Here is a 13,168-nt window from a genome sequence, read left to right on the forward strand (position 1 = left end):
GTCGCAGGGCACACCCGGCCCGCGGGGCTTCGCAGACGGGGAGGGACCCCAAAACCAGGCTGGTTTCTTTTTTTGAGGTGGTTGCGCCGCTCCGGCAGAGGGGAGTTGCCATAGAAACGGCGGGGAAACCCGGCGGGGGGGCCGGGGGGAGGCACCCGCGGCGCCGTCGCTTTAAGATCGCAGAGGAGGGAGCAAATTACGCAGCTGCACGGCTCACCCCTCCCTCCCTCCCTTCTCCATCCATCCCTCCCTCCCTTCTCCATCCCTCCCTCCTCCATCCCTCCCTCATCCCTCCCTCATCCCTCCAGCGCTCCCGGCCGCCCCGCCGCACCCATGGAGGCCGGCGCAGGTGATGGAGGCGGGGGAGGGCGAGAGGTGCGGGGTGGGGTGCGGGCCATCGCACCGGGCATCGCACCGGGTACTGCACCGGGCCCCGCGCCGCCGCCGCTCACCGTCCGCTCTCTCCCTTCCCCGGCAGGTCGCTGAGCCCCCCGCCCCGGCGCTGCCGCCCCCGACATCGGCGGGGCCCCGCGCAGGTGAGCGGTGCGGGGCGCGGTGCGGGGGGCGCGGTGCGGGGCCCCGCGGCCGCCGTGACTCATCCCTTTCTGGCTGCAGATTCAGGGTGGAGGGAGGCGGGGGGCGCAGCCGGGTCCGCCAGCACCGCTCCGCATCGGGGGCGCGGGAGGGGGAGGGGTTCCCGGGGCACAGGGTGCTCGGGGCGGGTCACGCATCGGGCCCGCAGCGCACCCGCATTGCGTGTGCCAGACCCCCGCGGCACACACCAGACCCGTACTGCTGCACCAGAGCCCACGGCATGCGCTGGACCCCCATGGCGCGCACTGGACCCATGTCTGACTTGTCAGACCCATATCTAATGTACCCTGAGCCACACTGCAAACCCACCTGGACCCCCACCACACCCCCGGTCCTGCTTCACAGCCCTGGACCCATATGACATGCACTAGACCCACACAGCAGCATCAGCCACGCATTGCACTCGCCAGACCTGCACTGCACTCGCCAGAACCACATCTCATGCACCTGACCCACTTCACATGCACCAGACCCTCCCGGCACACCCCAGACCCTCCTTGCGCACCACAGACTCACATTTCATGCATCAGACCCTCCTTGCATGCCCCAGTCCCACATCACATGCACCAGACCCATATCTCATGTATCAGATCCTTGTCACATGCATCAGACCCTCCCTGCAAGCACCAGACCCTCACTGCACACCCCAGACCCACATCTCATGCGCCAGACCCTCCCTGCGTACACCAGTCCCATGTCACATGGATCACATGCACCAGACTGTCCCTGCACGCTCCAAACCCTCCCTGCATGCCTCAAACCCACATCTCGTGCATCAGACTCCCCCTTCAAGCACCAGCCCCATATCAGTCATGCAGCATCCCAAAGTGTCTCTGGCACCATGGGGCATTGCAGGAGCCAGGGCTGCTCTGCAGTTGACATTTTATTATTTAATGGCTTCGTGCTCCATCTCCAAAGGGACACAGGATCACCCGAGTGGGGTGATGAGCTGGGTGCTCTGTTGTCTCCTCCCCACAAGGTCAGTGCTGTGGCTGTCACACAGAACCCACTGCTGGGCGCCTGTTCTGCTTATAAAATCCCGGTGTTCCCACCCTCTCTGGGCAACGGGCACGTTGTGCTGTGACCTTGTGCCAGAAGATGCAAATCCTGGTGTCCAGGGCTCCCAGGGTGGAGGTCAGAGGGGCAGTGCCCATTCTCCCATCTCAGAAGTGCTGCAGCGGGCTGAGGCAGGAGATGTGGTGTGTGGTTAAAGTAGGCCATCCCAGCGATGTGGAGACCAGGGCTAATCCCCCGGCACCGCCGTCATTCCCAGCCCTCACTCAAGGTGGATGGTGGTTGGGGGAGACCTTCTTCCGCTGCGCCGAGGCACAGAGGGGAGGAGGAGCTGTTGCACTGGAAGCTGGGTTTGTCTTCCAGGTTTTTGCCTTTGTACCTCGAAGGAGTGGGCTCTTGCTTCTGCTTCACACACCTCAGCTCGGCTCCTGCCAGAGCACCTGTGCAGTGTGGGCTGTGCAGTGGGATGTTACCTCCATCCCATCCTGCCAACCTTCCTGGCCCGGGGTGAGACCATGGGGTCTGCTTCCTGGGTGTCCCACTCCTGCTCTCATGCTGCTACAGTACTTGACATGGAGCTCTTTCCCATTTCCCTTTGGATCCAGAGTCCCCAGCGAGAGCCCAGCCTTTGCCCTTTGGTCAAGCACCTTATTTTTAGCTAATGAGGGCTGGGAATTGCCACCTCCCCATTTGGAGTTGCAGCCAGGTCAGCCAGAAAAGTGATGAGCTGCATAACCCGAGCTTTCCAAATGGTGTCTGTTTTCCTGTAATCTCTGGGTGTCAACTCAGCGTTTTATAACAAACAGGAGAATAAAAGGAGATGCTCCTGCCTTTTGGAATGGGACACAACCACTCTTAGCAACATTGATTTTTCTGGTGGTGTTGCATAAACACCCCGTGGGGTTTGTGTCTGCTTGTGCCTCGAGCACTTGGCTCTGCCCTGAGCTGGATTTAGCGGTGGCCTTGGCAGTGCTGGGTTAGCAGTTGGATTTGAAGGTATTAAAGGTATTTTCCTACCTAAATGGTTCTGTAATTCCATGATCTCCCTCTGCCCAGAACCCAGGTGAAGCTTTGGGATGAACCTGTCTACACTGGAGCAGAGGCTTCCAGCCTCTGGAGATACTGCCACATCCTTGGAATCTTCTAAGCAAAAGCAAAGCAATCCCATCATCCCAAAAATCCCCTATGGCAGGAGGAGTGTTTGCCCTCAGCTGCCCAGGTGGTGGCCCCAGTGCTGACCCCCTTCTGCGCCAGGACTTCTGCCTGCTGTGGCTGCTGGATCCTGCTCCTTCCCAGCTGTGTCCCAGTCCCTTTTCCAGTGCAAGCAGCCCTGTCATTTTCACTGTCCAGGGACACAGGGCTCTGGTTGTTGGCCACATGCAGCACTTGGCTTATTTCTAGTGTGAAGAAAAGCAGAGCTGGTGTCAGAAAGGCAGGGCAGGTCCTGGGGAGCCCTTGTTGGCCCCTGGAAAAACAAAGCTGTGGTTTCCCTCTCCATGTTCCCTCTGCTTTAAATCTTGTTCTTCGTGGAGGGCTGGAGATCTCCCAGGGGACCCGTGGGGACACCACAGTTCCTCTCCCAGGTCTCTGCAGTGGTGAAGCTGCTCTCAAACGCTTGGGCTCAGTGCCACCATTGCAAAAGATTCCTCACACAGGACATGCCAAGGGAAACACAGGAATTCAGCAGCAGGCAGGATGATGGGAGCCTCGACAAAGGAAGCAGTGAGCGAGAAATCCGGGGAAATGTGGCGGCTGCTGGCACAGCAGTGTTGTGCTGAGGGTTGACACTGGCAGTGAGCTGTGGGCTCTCACACCTTCTCTCATGTTCCCCGTGGGGATGGGGTGAGCTGGCAACAGCTGGATCCCTCTGAATCCCACAGGAGCTGAGCTTTGGAAGCTGATGGGAGCGAACTCTTGAGCCTGCAGCCATGAAACCCTCAGAGGAACAAGCTGAGGAACCATCAGAGGCTTCACTGAGCCAGTGATGAGGGTCCCTCCGGGGGTCCTCTGTCCCTGTTTCCCATGTGAGAAGCATCTAGGAAGGGCGATACCTGCTCAGCCTGGTTTGTCCATCACTGGCACAGCCAGGGGATCCAGCAAGGAGTGGGGAAGTGGCAGGATTTGAGCCAAAGAAGCATCTCTGTGGGGCAGTGATCCAGCTGAGCCTGGGGAAATGTTCTTCTGGGGCACCAGGCTGAGCCCCCACTCTGTCACTGCTCTATCACTGCTCTGCCATCCATTGCTGTCATGGTGTGATCAGCAGGCCAGCAGTGCTCCAGGTCCCCTCCATGGCTGACAGGAGCTGGGGACAGGAGATGAGCCCCATGGTGTCACCCACCCCGGCACTGTGGCACTGTGGGGGACTTGTGCTGATTCTGCATCCCAGCCCTCTGGGGGGGATCCGCTTTTTCATGCTGTAGCTCCAGCTGTTTCCTTATCAAGGCCCATTGCTTTTATTTATCAGGAATTCCCCAGGCTAATTCCACTGCATGGAACAAGCCCTGGTTTTTGCTGTTGTTTGTAAGAGTGCTGCCTTTCTGTTCCACATGTGCCAGGACACTCACAGGGAGTTTTGCTGTTGACAGCACCAGGAACACGTTGGTCCATGCAATGGACAGCATCCACCCTGCTCAGCCCTCCAGCTGCATTTTGGGGGATTTGCAGCGTGCTGGACCACGTGCAGGTGGTTTGCAGGAGAGCCTCTGGATTTGGTGTAAGTTGGAGTGTCAGACCCTGGCCCATGTGGGCATTCCTGGGCAGTAAGGGCAGACACAGAGGTGCTGTGCTGAGCAGGGTCCTACTGGTCCCCCAGTATGGAGACAAGCCAGTGCCCCCAAATCACCTTCATCTTGGTCCGTGAATTGTGCTGACCACCCCTGCTGTGGAGACAGGCTGAGAGAGCTGGTAGAGAAGAGAGGGCTCCGGTGAGACCTTAAGAGCCTCTTCCAGTGCCTAAAGGAGCTCCAAGAGGGCTGGAGAGAGACTTTGGACAAGGGCATGGAGTGGCAGAACAAGGGGGAACAGTTCCACACTGACAGAGGGCAGGGTTAGACAGGATATTTGGAAAAAATTCTTCTCTGTGAGGGTGGTGGGGCCCTGGCACAGGGTGCCCAGAGAAGCTGTGGCTGCCCCATCCCTGGAAGTGTTCAAGGCCAGGTTGGATGGGGCTTGGAGCAACCTGGGACAGTGGAAGGTGTCCTTGCCCATGGCAGGGGGTTGGAACAAGACAAGCTTCAAGGTCCCTTCCAACCCAAACCATTCTGTCATTCTAACTCCCTGCTATGGGCAGGGATGCCACCCACTAGACCAGGGTTAATCTTGGATTTCCCTTGGCTTTCCCGGTGAGGCTCCATTGGTGCTGCAATCGCTCATCCTGGTCCATGTGATGGGGGTAATTCTGAGTGCAGATCCATAATTTCCTCCACCTTTAGTAGCCACATACCACACGGGAAGGTGTGTGTTCAGCTTTGGTGCTGGATCTGCCCACCCTGCCTGCCTGGGCAGCCCACGGACACAGTGAGGCTTCCGGGGAGACTGAAGTGGCCCACTGATCCTCTGGGAATAATGAGAATTTATTACCACTGATTAAAATCCAAACACCCTGGGTGCTGTGGGAGGCATCGAGCCTCAGCGTGGGCACCAGACGAGTCTGCAGCAGTGGGAGGAGGACGACGAGGAGGAAATGAGGTCCCCAGACATGAGGCCAAATCCAGGTGTCCCCACAGAGCCCTTCCAGGCTGCGGGTGCTGGCGGCAGGTGCCTGGGGTGTGGTGGGGGGGGCTCTCAGGAGCCCCATGTGCTGGACACACACATGCCACCTGCAGTGCTGGCACTTGCTGGTGTTAGTGAGGCACAGAGGGACCCCTGCACAGAGCAGGGTGGCATGAGGGTGACCTTGCCATGAGGGGAAAATCCAGGTACAGCTGAGCTACCACTGGGCTGATGCTGGGTCCCACTCGGCTGCCACTCAGTGCCTACCACAGGGCTGATGCTGGGCATCCCTGGAATGATACCAGATACCACTGGACTGCAGGGGAGAGGGTGAGGAATCAACCCTCTCAAATCTCTCTAAATCCCTGCTCGAGAGCTGTTGGAGTCCAGGCTGTGCCACAGCCCCACATGGCGCTGCTGGAGGGTGACGGAGAATCCTGGAGGATGCTCCCGCCAGCGTGAGGCCACGCACGGCTCTTGGTGGATGCTGATTCACACTGCTGCAGTAGCAGAGCTCGCTGCCTACTTGGGAGCAGTGATCCAGCAGGACAGAACACTGCCTTTCCCTGCCCAGGTCATCTCTGGGCAAATCCATCCCAGGTGGGAGCAGCAGGATCCCCAAATCCTTCTTGCATTGTCCCAGGGTGCTGGCACCCCCCTAGCATGGGGCACTGTGCCTGCTGGGTCTTGGGGCTTCACAGAACCAGCACTCTGGGATCTTCAGTGATCTGGTTTGGGGATCAGAGAGCAGGGAATTCTGGACAGAGGAGGCCTGGGGCTGGCCAGGGTGGGCGTTGAGGTATCCTGGAAAAGAAATAACCTGGGGTGGCAAATGCAAAACGCTGCACTGGGGTGAGCTGGTTGTGCCCCCCTTCCTGTTCTGCCTCCCCTGTTGTCCCACTCCTTGCACTCCCCTGGAGCAGGGCCAGCAGCACTGAGTGTTTCCTGTCACCCATCGATTATCTGTTGGCAGGTCCCATCTCCTGCATTGCTCTGCCAAAATCTGAGATAAATGCTGGCATTGTGAATGAGCCTGGGGGTGGGGGGCTCCCCATGCTGCCCCTGGCCTGTCAGTCTCTGGCAGCATGGGAGCACAGTGGGGATCACAGCAGTGCCATGGGATGCTCGGCAGGATGCAGATGCTGAGCAGATGCTTCCCTCACTCCCTCACATCCTGCATGTGCCCGAGGTGCTGCAAGCCTCTGGATGTGGCCTATTTATTTACAGCAAAGAGGGCTCTGTGTTTCCCAAGGGATTAGCTGCTGCTGCCTCATCATGCAGGGATCTGTTCTTCCTCACCTGATTTCACTGCTGAATGGGGGATTTGCACTTAATTAAGGAAAAGCAGGCACCCAGCCCACTGCAGGGAGAGCTGCCTGCCCAGGGAGCTCCATGGCTGGGTCAGAGCCCTTGTACCATCTCTGCCCCCAGTAATGCCACCACTGCAGGTACTCTGTGTCCCTGTGGCATTACCCTGCTTGCTGGCAGGGATGGGCATCTGGGAGCAGGGGGAAGCTTGTCCTATGATGGGCTCCAGGCCATGGGCAGGCACCTGCTCTGCCTCTGTTCTGCTTTTTAGATTAAGAACACCCCTGCCCTGTGCCCACAGCATCCCAGTGGGACCACAGGCATGCAGCATTCCTGCACTTCTGGGCTATCTGTGGGAGACAAGTGGGAAGCACAGCCCAGATGTGCAGGGGATGCTGTCCTCATCTGCCCCTGTGCTGGTGGCCCTGGGGACTATACTGATGCCCTGGTGCCAGGGCTCACCCCAGAGGGTCCCCATCTCACTGGGGCCATTTTCCTGCCTTCACCTCCTCTCTCTGTTGCCTTCGCCCACAGTTCCCTGTGCCCAGGACCCGTGGCACCGTGGCCATGTCCGTGCCGGGGAGCAGACGCGCATCCACAGGATCACGAAGGTGAATATGCTTCAACCTCTGGCCTCGGGACTGGACACCAGCGCCTGCAGCCGGGATGGGACGATCCCCACGATCCCCACACCTCCACCACCGGCTGCCACTTCGCAGCACGAACCCCCAGCCCAGCTTTCGGGGGTTTGCATGGCACTGCCCGCTGCACAGCACTTCCCTGTCCGTGCATGCAGCTCCCCGAGTGCTGCACGCCCCGTCCCTCTGTCCGTCTGTGCCACAGGCAGGACCGACCCCTCCGTCCGCCCAGGCGAAGGCAGGCAGTGGTGGAGAGCACTGGGTTGGGGCAGTGAAACTGGGAGGTATGTTAGCCCTTGGAAAATCTCCCCTTGAGCTGAGTGATAAAGAGAGAAAAAGAGGGAAAACGCGTTTATTCCCCTCCCAATGTGTCCATGACCTGGACTGCCGTTATGGAGGTCGGGCTCAGTGTGGGCAGGGAGCAGAGGCAAAGCTGCCCACGTGTAGCTGATGCTCTGGCAGATGTGGCTCGAGCTATGCCGGGACTGTGCTCCCAGGGGATTCTCAAGGGGCTCCCAAGGGGCTTCCAAGGGGATCCCAGGGGCTCCCAAGGTCCTCAGGGTGCAAGGATGCTGTGCCAGCATCCATGGGCTGCCACGCCAGGGAGGGGGGAGCGGGTGGACATCCCCCCCAGCCCTGCCTTTGTGCCCGTCGCCATGTCCGTGCCATTTTGATCCCTGCTGTTTGTTTTGTCCTTTTGTCTTGTGTGTTCTCGGTGTGGTGGTTGGCAGTCGCGGGGTTTATGGACGGAGTGGCTTTGCCTCCTTCTTTAAGTCTTCAGCGCCCTCAGCCACTCGGCCTGAGACACAGCCTCTTCTCCCTGCCTCCAGGCGCCCCTCGCCCCCCGGGAGGGACACCTACGGCACCTCCTCGCTGAGCAGCAGCAGCAATTCTGGCTCCTGCAAGGGCAGCGACAGCAGCCCCACCCCAAGGTAACCCATCACCCGTGGCCCCAGGGCGGCTGCCGGGTGCCCCCGGGCAGGGGGAGCAGCCCCCCGTGCTGCCGGTGCCGGTGCCCGGCGGGAACAGGAGCGCAGGGGCCGCTGGAGCGAGGCTGTGCGCTGGGTGGCTGGGGGAGCCGGAGCTGGCGGAGCTGCTGGTGTGTCTCCAGAGACCCTCACTACCCTCCTCCTCCGAACCTCTCCGCCGCTGTTGTTGTGTCGTCTCCCTTCCTGTCCCCCCGCCTGCCACCCAGGGATCCCCCGTCCTCTTCCCTCCGTCCTGCTGTGGCTGTGGCTTGCACGCTGCACGCTCCCTCCCGCCACTCCCGCATTCCAAGGAGCACCCGGATCCTTCCAGACCAAAGGCACGAGGGCAAGAGCTTCGCTTCCATCCCCTCGTGTTGCCCGGCAAAGGTTTGGCAAGAGCTGGTGGCCCCCTGGCTTCTCAGCAGGGAGTTCCGGGTGTGTTCGGGGCACAAATAGCCGGCGATGAGCTGTGGGATGAGCCCCGAGCTGTGGGATGGGCACCAGCCCCAGCCCCGCAGGCACAGCAGGCCGTGGTGCACTGCTCATCTCCTGCCTGCCCCTGCCAGCTCCCAGAGGTGGAATCATTCTGGGAGGATCTGAGGGGCCCGAGGGTGACATAGTGAGCAGTTCCCATGCGTGCTGCGGCCGGGGGCAGGGGCCATCCTGCTTCCATGAGGCATTCTAAGGCATGGATGCTTCTAACACGGTGCTTCTGGATGTGGCTAAAGGCTGCTGGGCTGATGGACACCATGCAGGGGGCTTTGGGATGCCTCCCTTCCATACACGGGGAGTTTGGTCCCCCCACTGCCATGCCAGAGCCACTCATGCAGCTCCCAGCTCTCCATGTGCCTCCCAGCCTGGCCTTGTAGCCCTGTCCCTGGCCAGCCCCTGCTCTCTGCACTGTCCCAGGCTTTGGGCCTGAGATGTCACTTCATCTGCCCCAGTGCCAGTGGTGGCGCAAGGAGGGGCCAGAAGTGCTGCTGGCCCGGTGTGGAGCAGATGCTGGATTCCCTGGCTTGCTCCCCGCAGGCAGGACAGCCACCATCTCAAGACCTGCTCCATCCCAAACCCTTCCATTCCCCATCTTGTGCCTCCATCTCTGGCGGGGCTGATCCCACCCTGGGGTCTCCATCCACATCAGTTGTTTCCAGGAAGGTCCCTTTGGGCACACAGCGACCCTGGTGCCCCCAGTTCTGATCATGCCCCAGCAAAGTGCCCAGCACCACAGAGGGCTCAGCACCTGACAGCAGGACCGGTGTGTCCAGGGGCTGCACCCACCCTCCTACCAGGGCACAGCACTGAGGACACCCACCTTGTCTGTCCTGCCAGAGGCACAACACAAAAGACACCCACCCTGCCCGTCCTGCTCTCAGGGCTCCTTTGGGATGTATTATGGGGCTGCACTCTGAGAGCAGGCCTTAGGACCCCTGGGTCAAGCCTGTGCTGACCCTGGCACTGGCAGTGGGTGACATCTGTGTCCCTGCAGGCGCTCGTCCAAGTACAACCTCTGCAGCGATAACCATGGGATAAAGCCACCGACTCCGGAGCAGTACCTGACTCCTCTGCAGCAGAAGGAGGTCTGCATCCGGCACCTGAAGGCTCGCCTGAAGGACACACAGGAGCGGCTGCAGGACAGGTGAGCATGGGAGCAGCAGGCACAGACCCCATGGTGTGGGAGCTGCTGGACAGGGTGCCAGCACCAGCCATTGCCACCCGCTGTGGTAGCTCCTGTCTGGAACTGATCCTTCTGGGTGTCTCAGTTCCCAGCATGGCATCTTGTCCTCGTGCTTGTGCCCAGGCACCGAGGTCACAGCTGTACCGCGGCATTGCCAGCACGTGGGATCTGGCACTGCTGCCTGTCCAATCTAGGAGCTGCAGATCTGGGGACTAGAGAGCCCCACGTCCCACCTGCAGTGGCTGTGCTCTCCCCTCGTCCTGGTTAAGTCCCTGCCATGCTTTTGCTGAATTTCAGCGTCAGAGGGTGGCTAATCCCCATCTGCTCCTCTCAGGCTTAGGCACAGCCCCGCTGCCGTGCCAGCTGTCACGTGCCCACCCAGGGCACCTGCCCACCCCCACGCAGCCCTCGGGAGCCCTGGGCACTGCAGCCCCTCTGGGGGAAGACTGAGCGTCACTTCTAGGGATCCCTGAGCTCCCATTGCTCCCAACAGTGCTCCCAGGGGGCCCTGAGCATTAGTCCTGAGGGTCCTCAAGCATCCATCCTTGGGGTCCCTGAGTGTCACTCCTGAGGGTCCCTAAGCATCACTCCTGGGGGTCCCCAAACATTGTTCCTGAGGGTCCCTGAGCATCACTCAGAGGCTCTCTCAGCATCACTCCAAGGCTCCCTGAGCATCACTCCTGGGGGTCCCTAAGCCACTGGATCCATCCCTTATTCCCAGCTGGGAGTTTTACTGGGTGATCTGATTGCAACCCAGTGCTGGGCACACGAGGACAGGGCTGTCCCTGCAGCCCCCTCAGCGCCGCGGTGGTGCCCTCCCGTCTCTGCAGGGATGCTGAGATCGAGGACCTGAAGACGCAGCTGTCACGGATGCAGGAGGACTGGATCGAGGAGGAGTGCCACCGCGTGGAGGCCCAGCTGGCGCTGAAAGAGGCTCGCAAGGAGATCAAGCAGCTGAAGCAGGTCATCGACACAGTGAAGAACAACCTGCTGGAGAAGGACAAAGGCCTCCAGAAGTATTTTGTGGACATCAACATCCAGAACAAGAAGCTGGAGACGCTGCTGCACAGCATGGAGGTGGCACAGAATGGGGCGCTGAAGGACGAGGGCGCCGGCGAGTCAGCCGGGGGGTCCCCAGCCCGATCCCTCACCCGCAGCTCCACCTACACCAAGCTGAGCGACCAGGGAGCCGGGGACCGCAACGTGGGGGGCTCGCAGACCATCTCGCTGGACGAGGGGGCCGACAGCAGCTTCGTGGGGATGGAGGAGGCTCCGGGCCACACGGACCCGCTGGAGGCGGGGGGTGAGCCCGGCACCCGCCTGCCCCCCAGCAACACCTACGAGAAGGTGCTGGGACTGCGGAGCAGCGCGGAGGCAGGGGTGCAGGCCAGCTGCATGCAGGAGCGGGCCATCCAGACGGACTTCGTGCCCTGCCAGCCCGACCTGGACACCATCCTGGAGAAGGTGATGAAGTCCCAGGCTTGCAGCTTGGGCAGCCCTACCTCCGCCTGGGTCTCTGAAATGGAAGACACGATGCCCGTCCCCGAGCTCACCAACCCCACCGGGACCACGGACCTGATGGTGGCCGAGCCCGACGCCGCGACGGCGGCTGCCGGTGCCGAGGGGGGTGTCCCCTGCAACCCGGCGGTGCGGCAGCCCCCCAGCGCCAGCCCCTCGGTGGCCATCGCCTGCGTGGCGGAGGAGGAGCTGACGGAGGTGACCGGCTGCGAGACCAACCCTTCCAAGAGCTACTGGAGCCGCCACTTCATCGTGGATCTGCTAGCGGTGGTGGTGCCGGCGGTGCCCACGGTGGCCTGGCTGTGCCGCTCGCAGCGGCGGCAGGGCCAGCCCATCTACAACATCAGCTCGCTGCTGCGGGGCTGCTGCACCGTCGCCCTGCACTCCATCCGCAGGATGGGCTGTCGCCCCGTCGCCAGCCCCGGCCCCGGCGGCACCGCCCAGCCCTGACCCCTCCGACGCCCTCCACCCGCCCCCACGGACCCGACTGCTGATTGTAAAGCCCCGGCGTGGCACCGGCGGGTGGGAAGGGGCCGAGGGGTCTGTGGGTGCATCGAGGTGCGCTGCCCCGCCCAGCTCCTTTGTCCTGGAGGAGGGAAAGAACCGTTGTTGGAAGAGGTGTCTGCTCCCAGCGTCAGCCCCCGCCGACGGACACCGTGCCTGTGCCACTGGCTGCGGGGGCTGTGGGGCTGCGCCCGCCGGAGGGGGCTCTCTCTCCATCGCGCTTGCTTTTTATTTGTCACCGGTTTATCCCCGGGGCCAGCCCTGCCACGGGCGGGTGATGACAAGGAGCCGCTGGCAGCGTGGGGCGCTGGGGATGCAGCGGTTCCTTGCTCCAGGTGCAGTGTCTGTCTGTGGGCAGGGGGATGGGGGGTTCCTGTCCAGACACAGGGATCAGCTCCAGAGCCGTTCGGTCCAGCCCGCCCTTCCCTAGGAGATGCCTCCCCACCTTGGGATGGAACTGGGCTGCAGCTTGCTCACGGAGCCCCCCGAGGAAGCCGTGGGCTCTCCCTCCCCTTGCTTTGCACTATATTCACTTTTTTTTGGGTACAGACTGAAGCCCGGCTGTTGGGACTCTTGCTGCAGGGGGCTCCTGCAGTTTTGTCAGCCGTGCTGCCGGTGATCGCACCATGTGCTGGAGCTCGGATGCCTTTGCTGGGGTGCGGGCAGTGCCGTGCAGGCAGAGCCAAGCCCTTTGCCTCCCCGGCCCACCCAAACCCCTGCTTTGCCGGGGGCCGCCGGAAAAATGCCTTTTTTTCTGTTGTTGAAACACAAAGACAGCAAGGATTGATCAGCGGGGCTGTTGGGGCACGGGACTTGGGGCTCCCTGGGGCACGCCGTGCTCCCACCCCACGAATGTCTGTGGTTTCTTTGTGACTTGAACTAACAGTGTTTCCCCCCAACCCCAACCCAAGCCCACTCCCCCACCCATGGGTGCCACCAGCCAGGTGCCCTGGCAGCTGGTGATGCTCCACACGCCGGTGTCCAGTGGTCCCCCAGAGGGGCATGTGCCACGTCCTGTGTGCTCCACCCCCCGTGCTGGGGGGCAGTGGGGACAGCAGCTCTGCCACCAGCACAGCACCAGGTGCCGGGGGAAAGATTTAGGGAGCAGCAGTGTCCAGGCAGCTGGGGCAAATGTAAGCAGAGCTGGGATATTCGCCTCTCGTGCAATGTATTTGTGGATCTGTGTACACGTCTGTTAGACCATCCAAAGCTTTGCCAAGAAATAAATGTAACGACTA

The 13,168-nt window shown here is 61.3% G+C and overlaps 1 protein-coding gene across 2 annotated transcripts; it reads left to right on the forward strand.

Moving 5' to 3' along the window:
* The first annotated feature begins 266 nt into the window (after window positions 1-266).
* Window positions 267-13,080, forward strand: SNPH (syntaphilin). Of its 2 annotated transcripts, none has more exons than XM_069034605.1 (6): window positions 267-349; window positions 479-536; window positions 7,162-7,549; window positions 8,096-8,197; window positions 9,720-9,869; window positions 10,739-13,080. In XM_069034605.1, the coding sequence occupies exons 3-6, from the start codon at window positions 7,245-7,247 to the stop codon at window positions 11,874-11,876; spliced, it is 1,695 nt and encodes a 564-aa protein (XP_068890706.1). In that variant the 5' UTR covers window positions 267-349; window positions 479-536; window positions 7,162-7,244; the 3' UTR covers window positions 11,877-13,080. The 2 variants fall into 2 exon arrangements, with proteins under 2 accessions (XP_068890706.1, XP_068890707.1); XM_069034606.1 differs by having other exon boundaries at window positions 7,162-7,238; window positions 7,997-8,197.
* The last annotated feature ends 88 nt before the right edge of the window (window positions 13,081-13,168 follow it).

The sequence above is a fragment of the Aphelocoma coerulescens genome, chromosome 20, assembly GCF_041296385.1.
Source record: "Aphelocoma coerulescens isolate FSJ_1873_10779 chromosome 20, UR_Acoe_1.0, whole genome shotgun sequence".
In the NCBI taxonomy this organism is placed as follows: Eukaryota; Metazoa; Chordata; class Aves; order Passeriformes; family Corvidae; genus Aphelocoma; species Aphelocoma coerulescens.

What these genes read in the sequence shown, in the direction of transcription:
- SNPH (XM_069034605.1), top strand. Translation starts at nt 7,245, where the DNA reads ATGCTTCAACCTCTGGCCTCGGGACTGGACACCAGCGCCTGCAGCCGG. An exon ending in GACAGCAGCCCCACCCCAAG is followed by an intron (nt 8,198 to 9,719) that starts GTAACCCATCAC and finishes GTGTCCCTGCAG; the next exon opens with GCGCTCGTCCAAGTACAACC. An exon ending in CAGGAGCGGCTGCAGGACAG is followed by an intron (nt 9,870 to 10,738) that starts GTGAGCATGGGA and finishes CCGTCTCTGCAG; the next exon opens with GGATGCTGAGATCGAGGACC.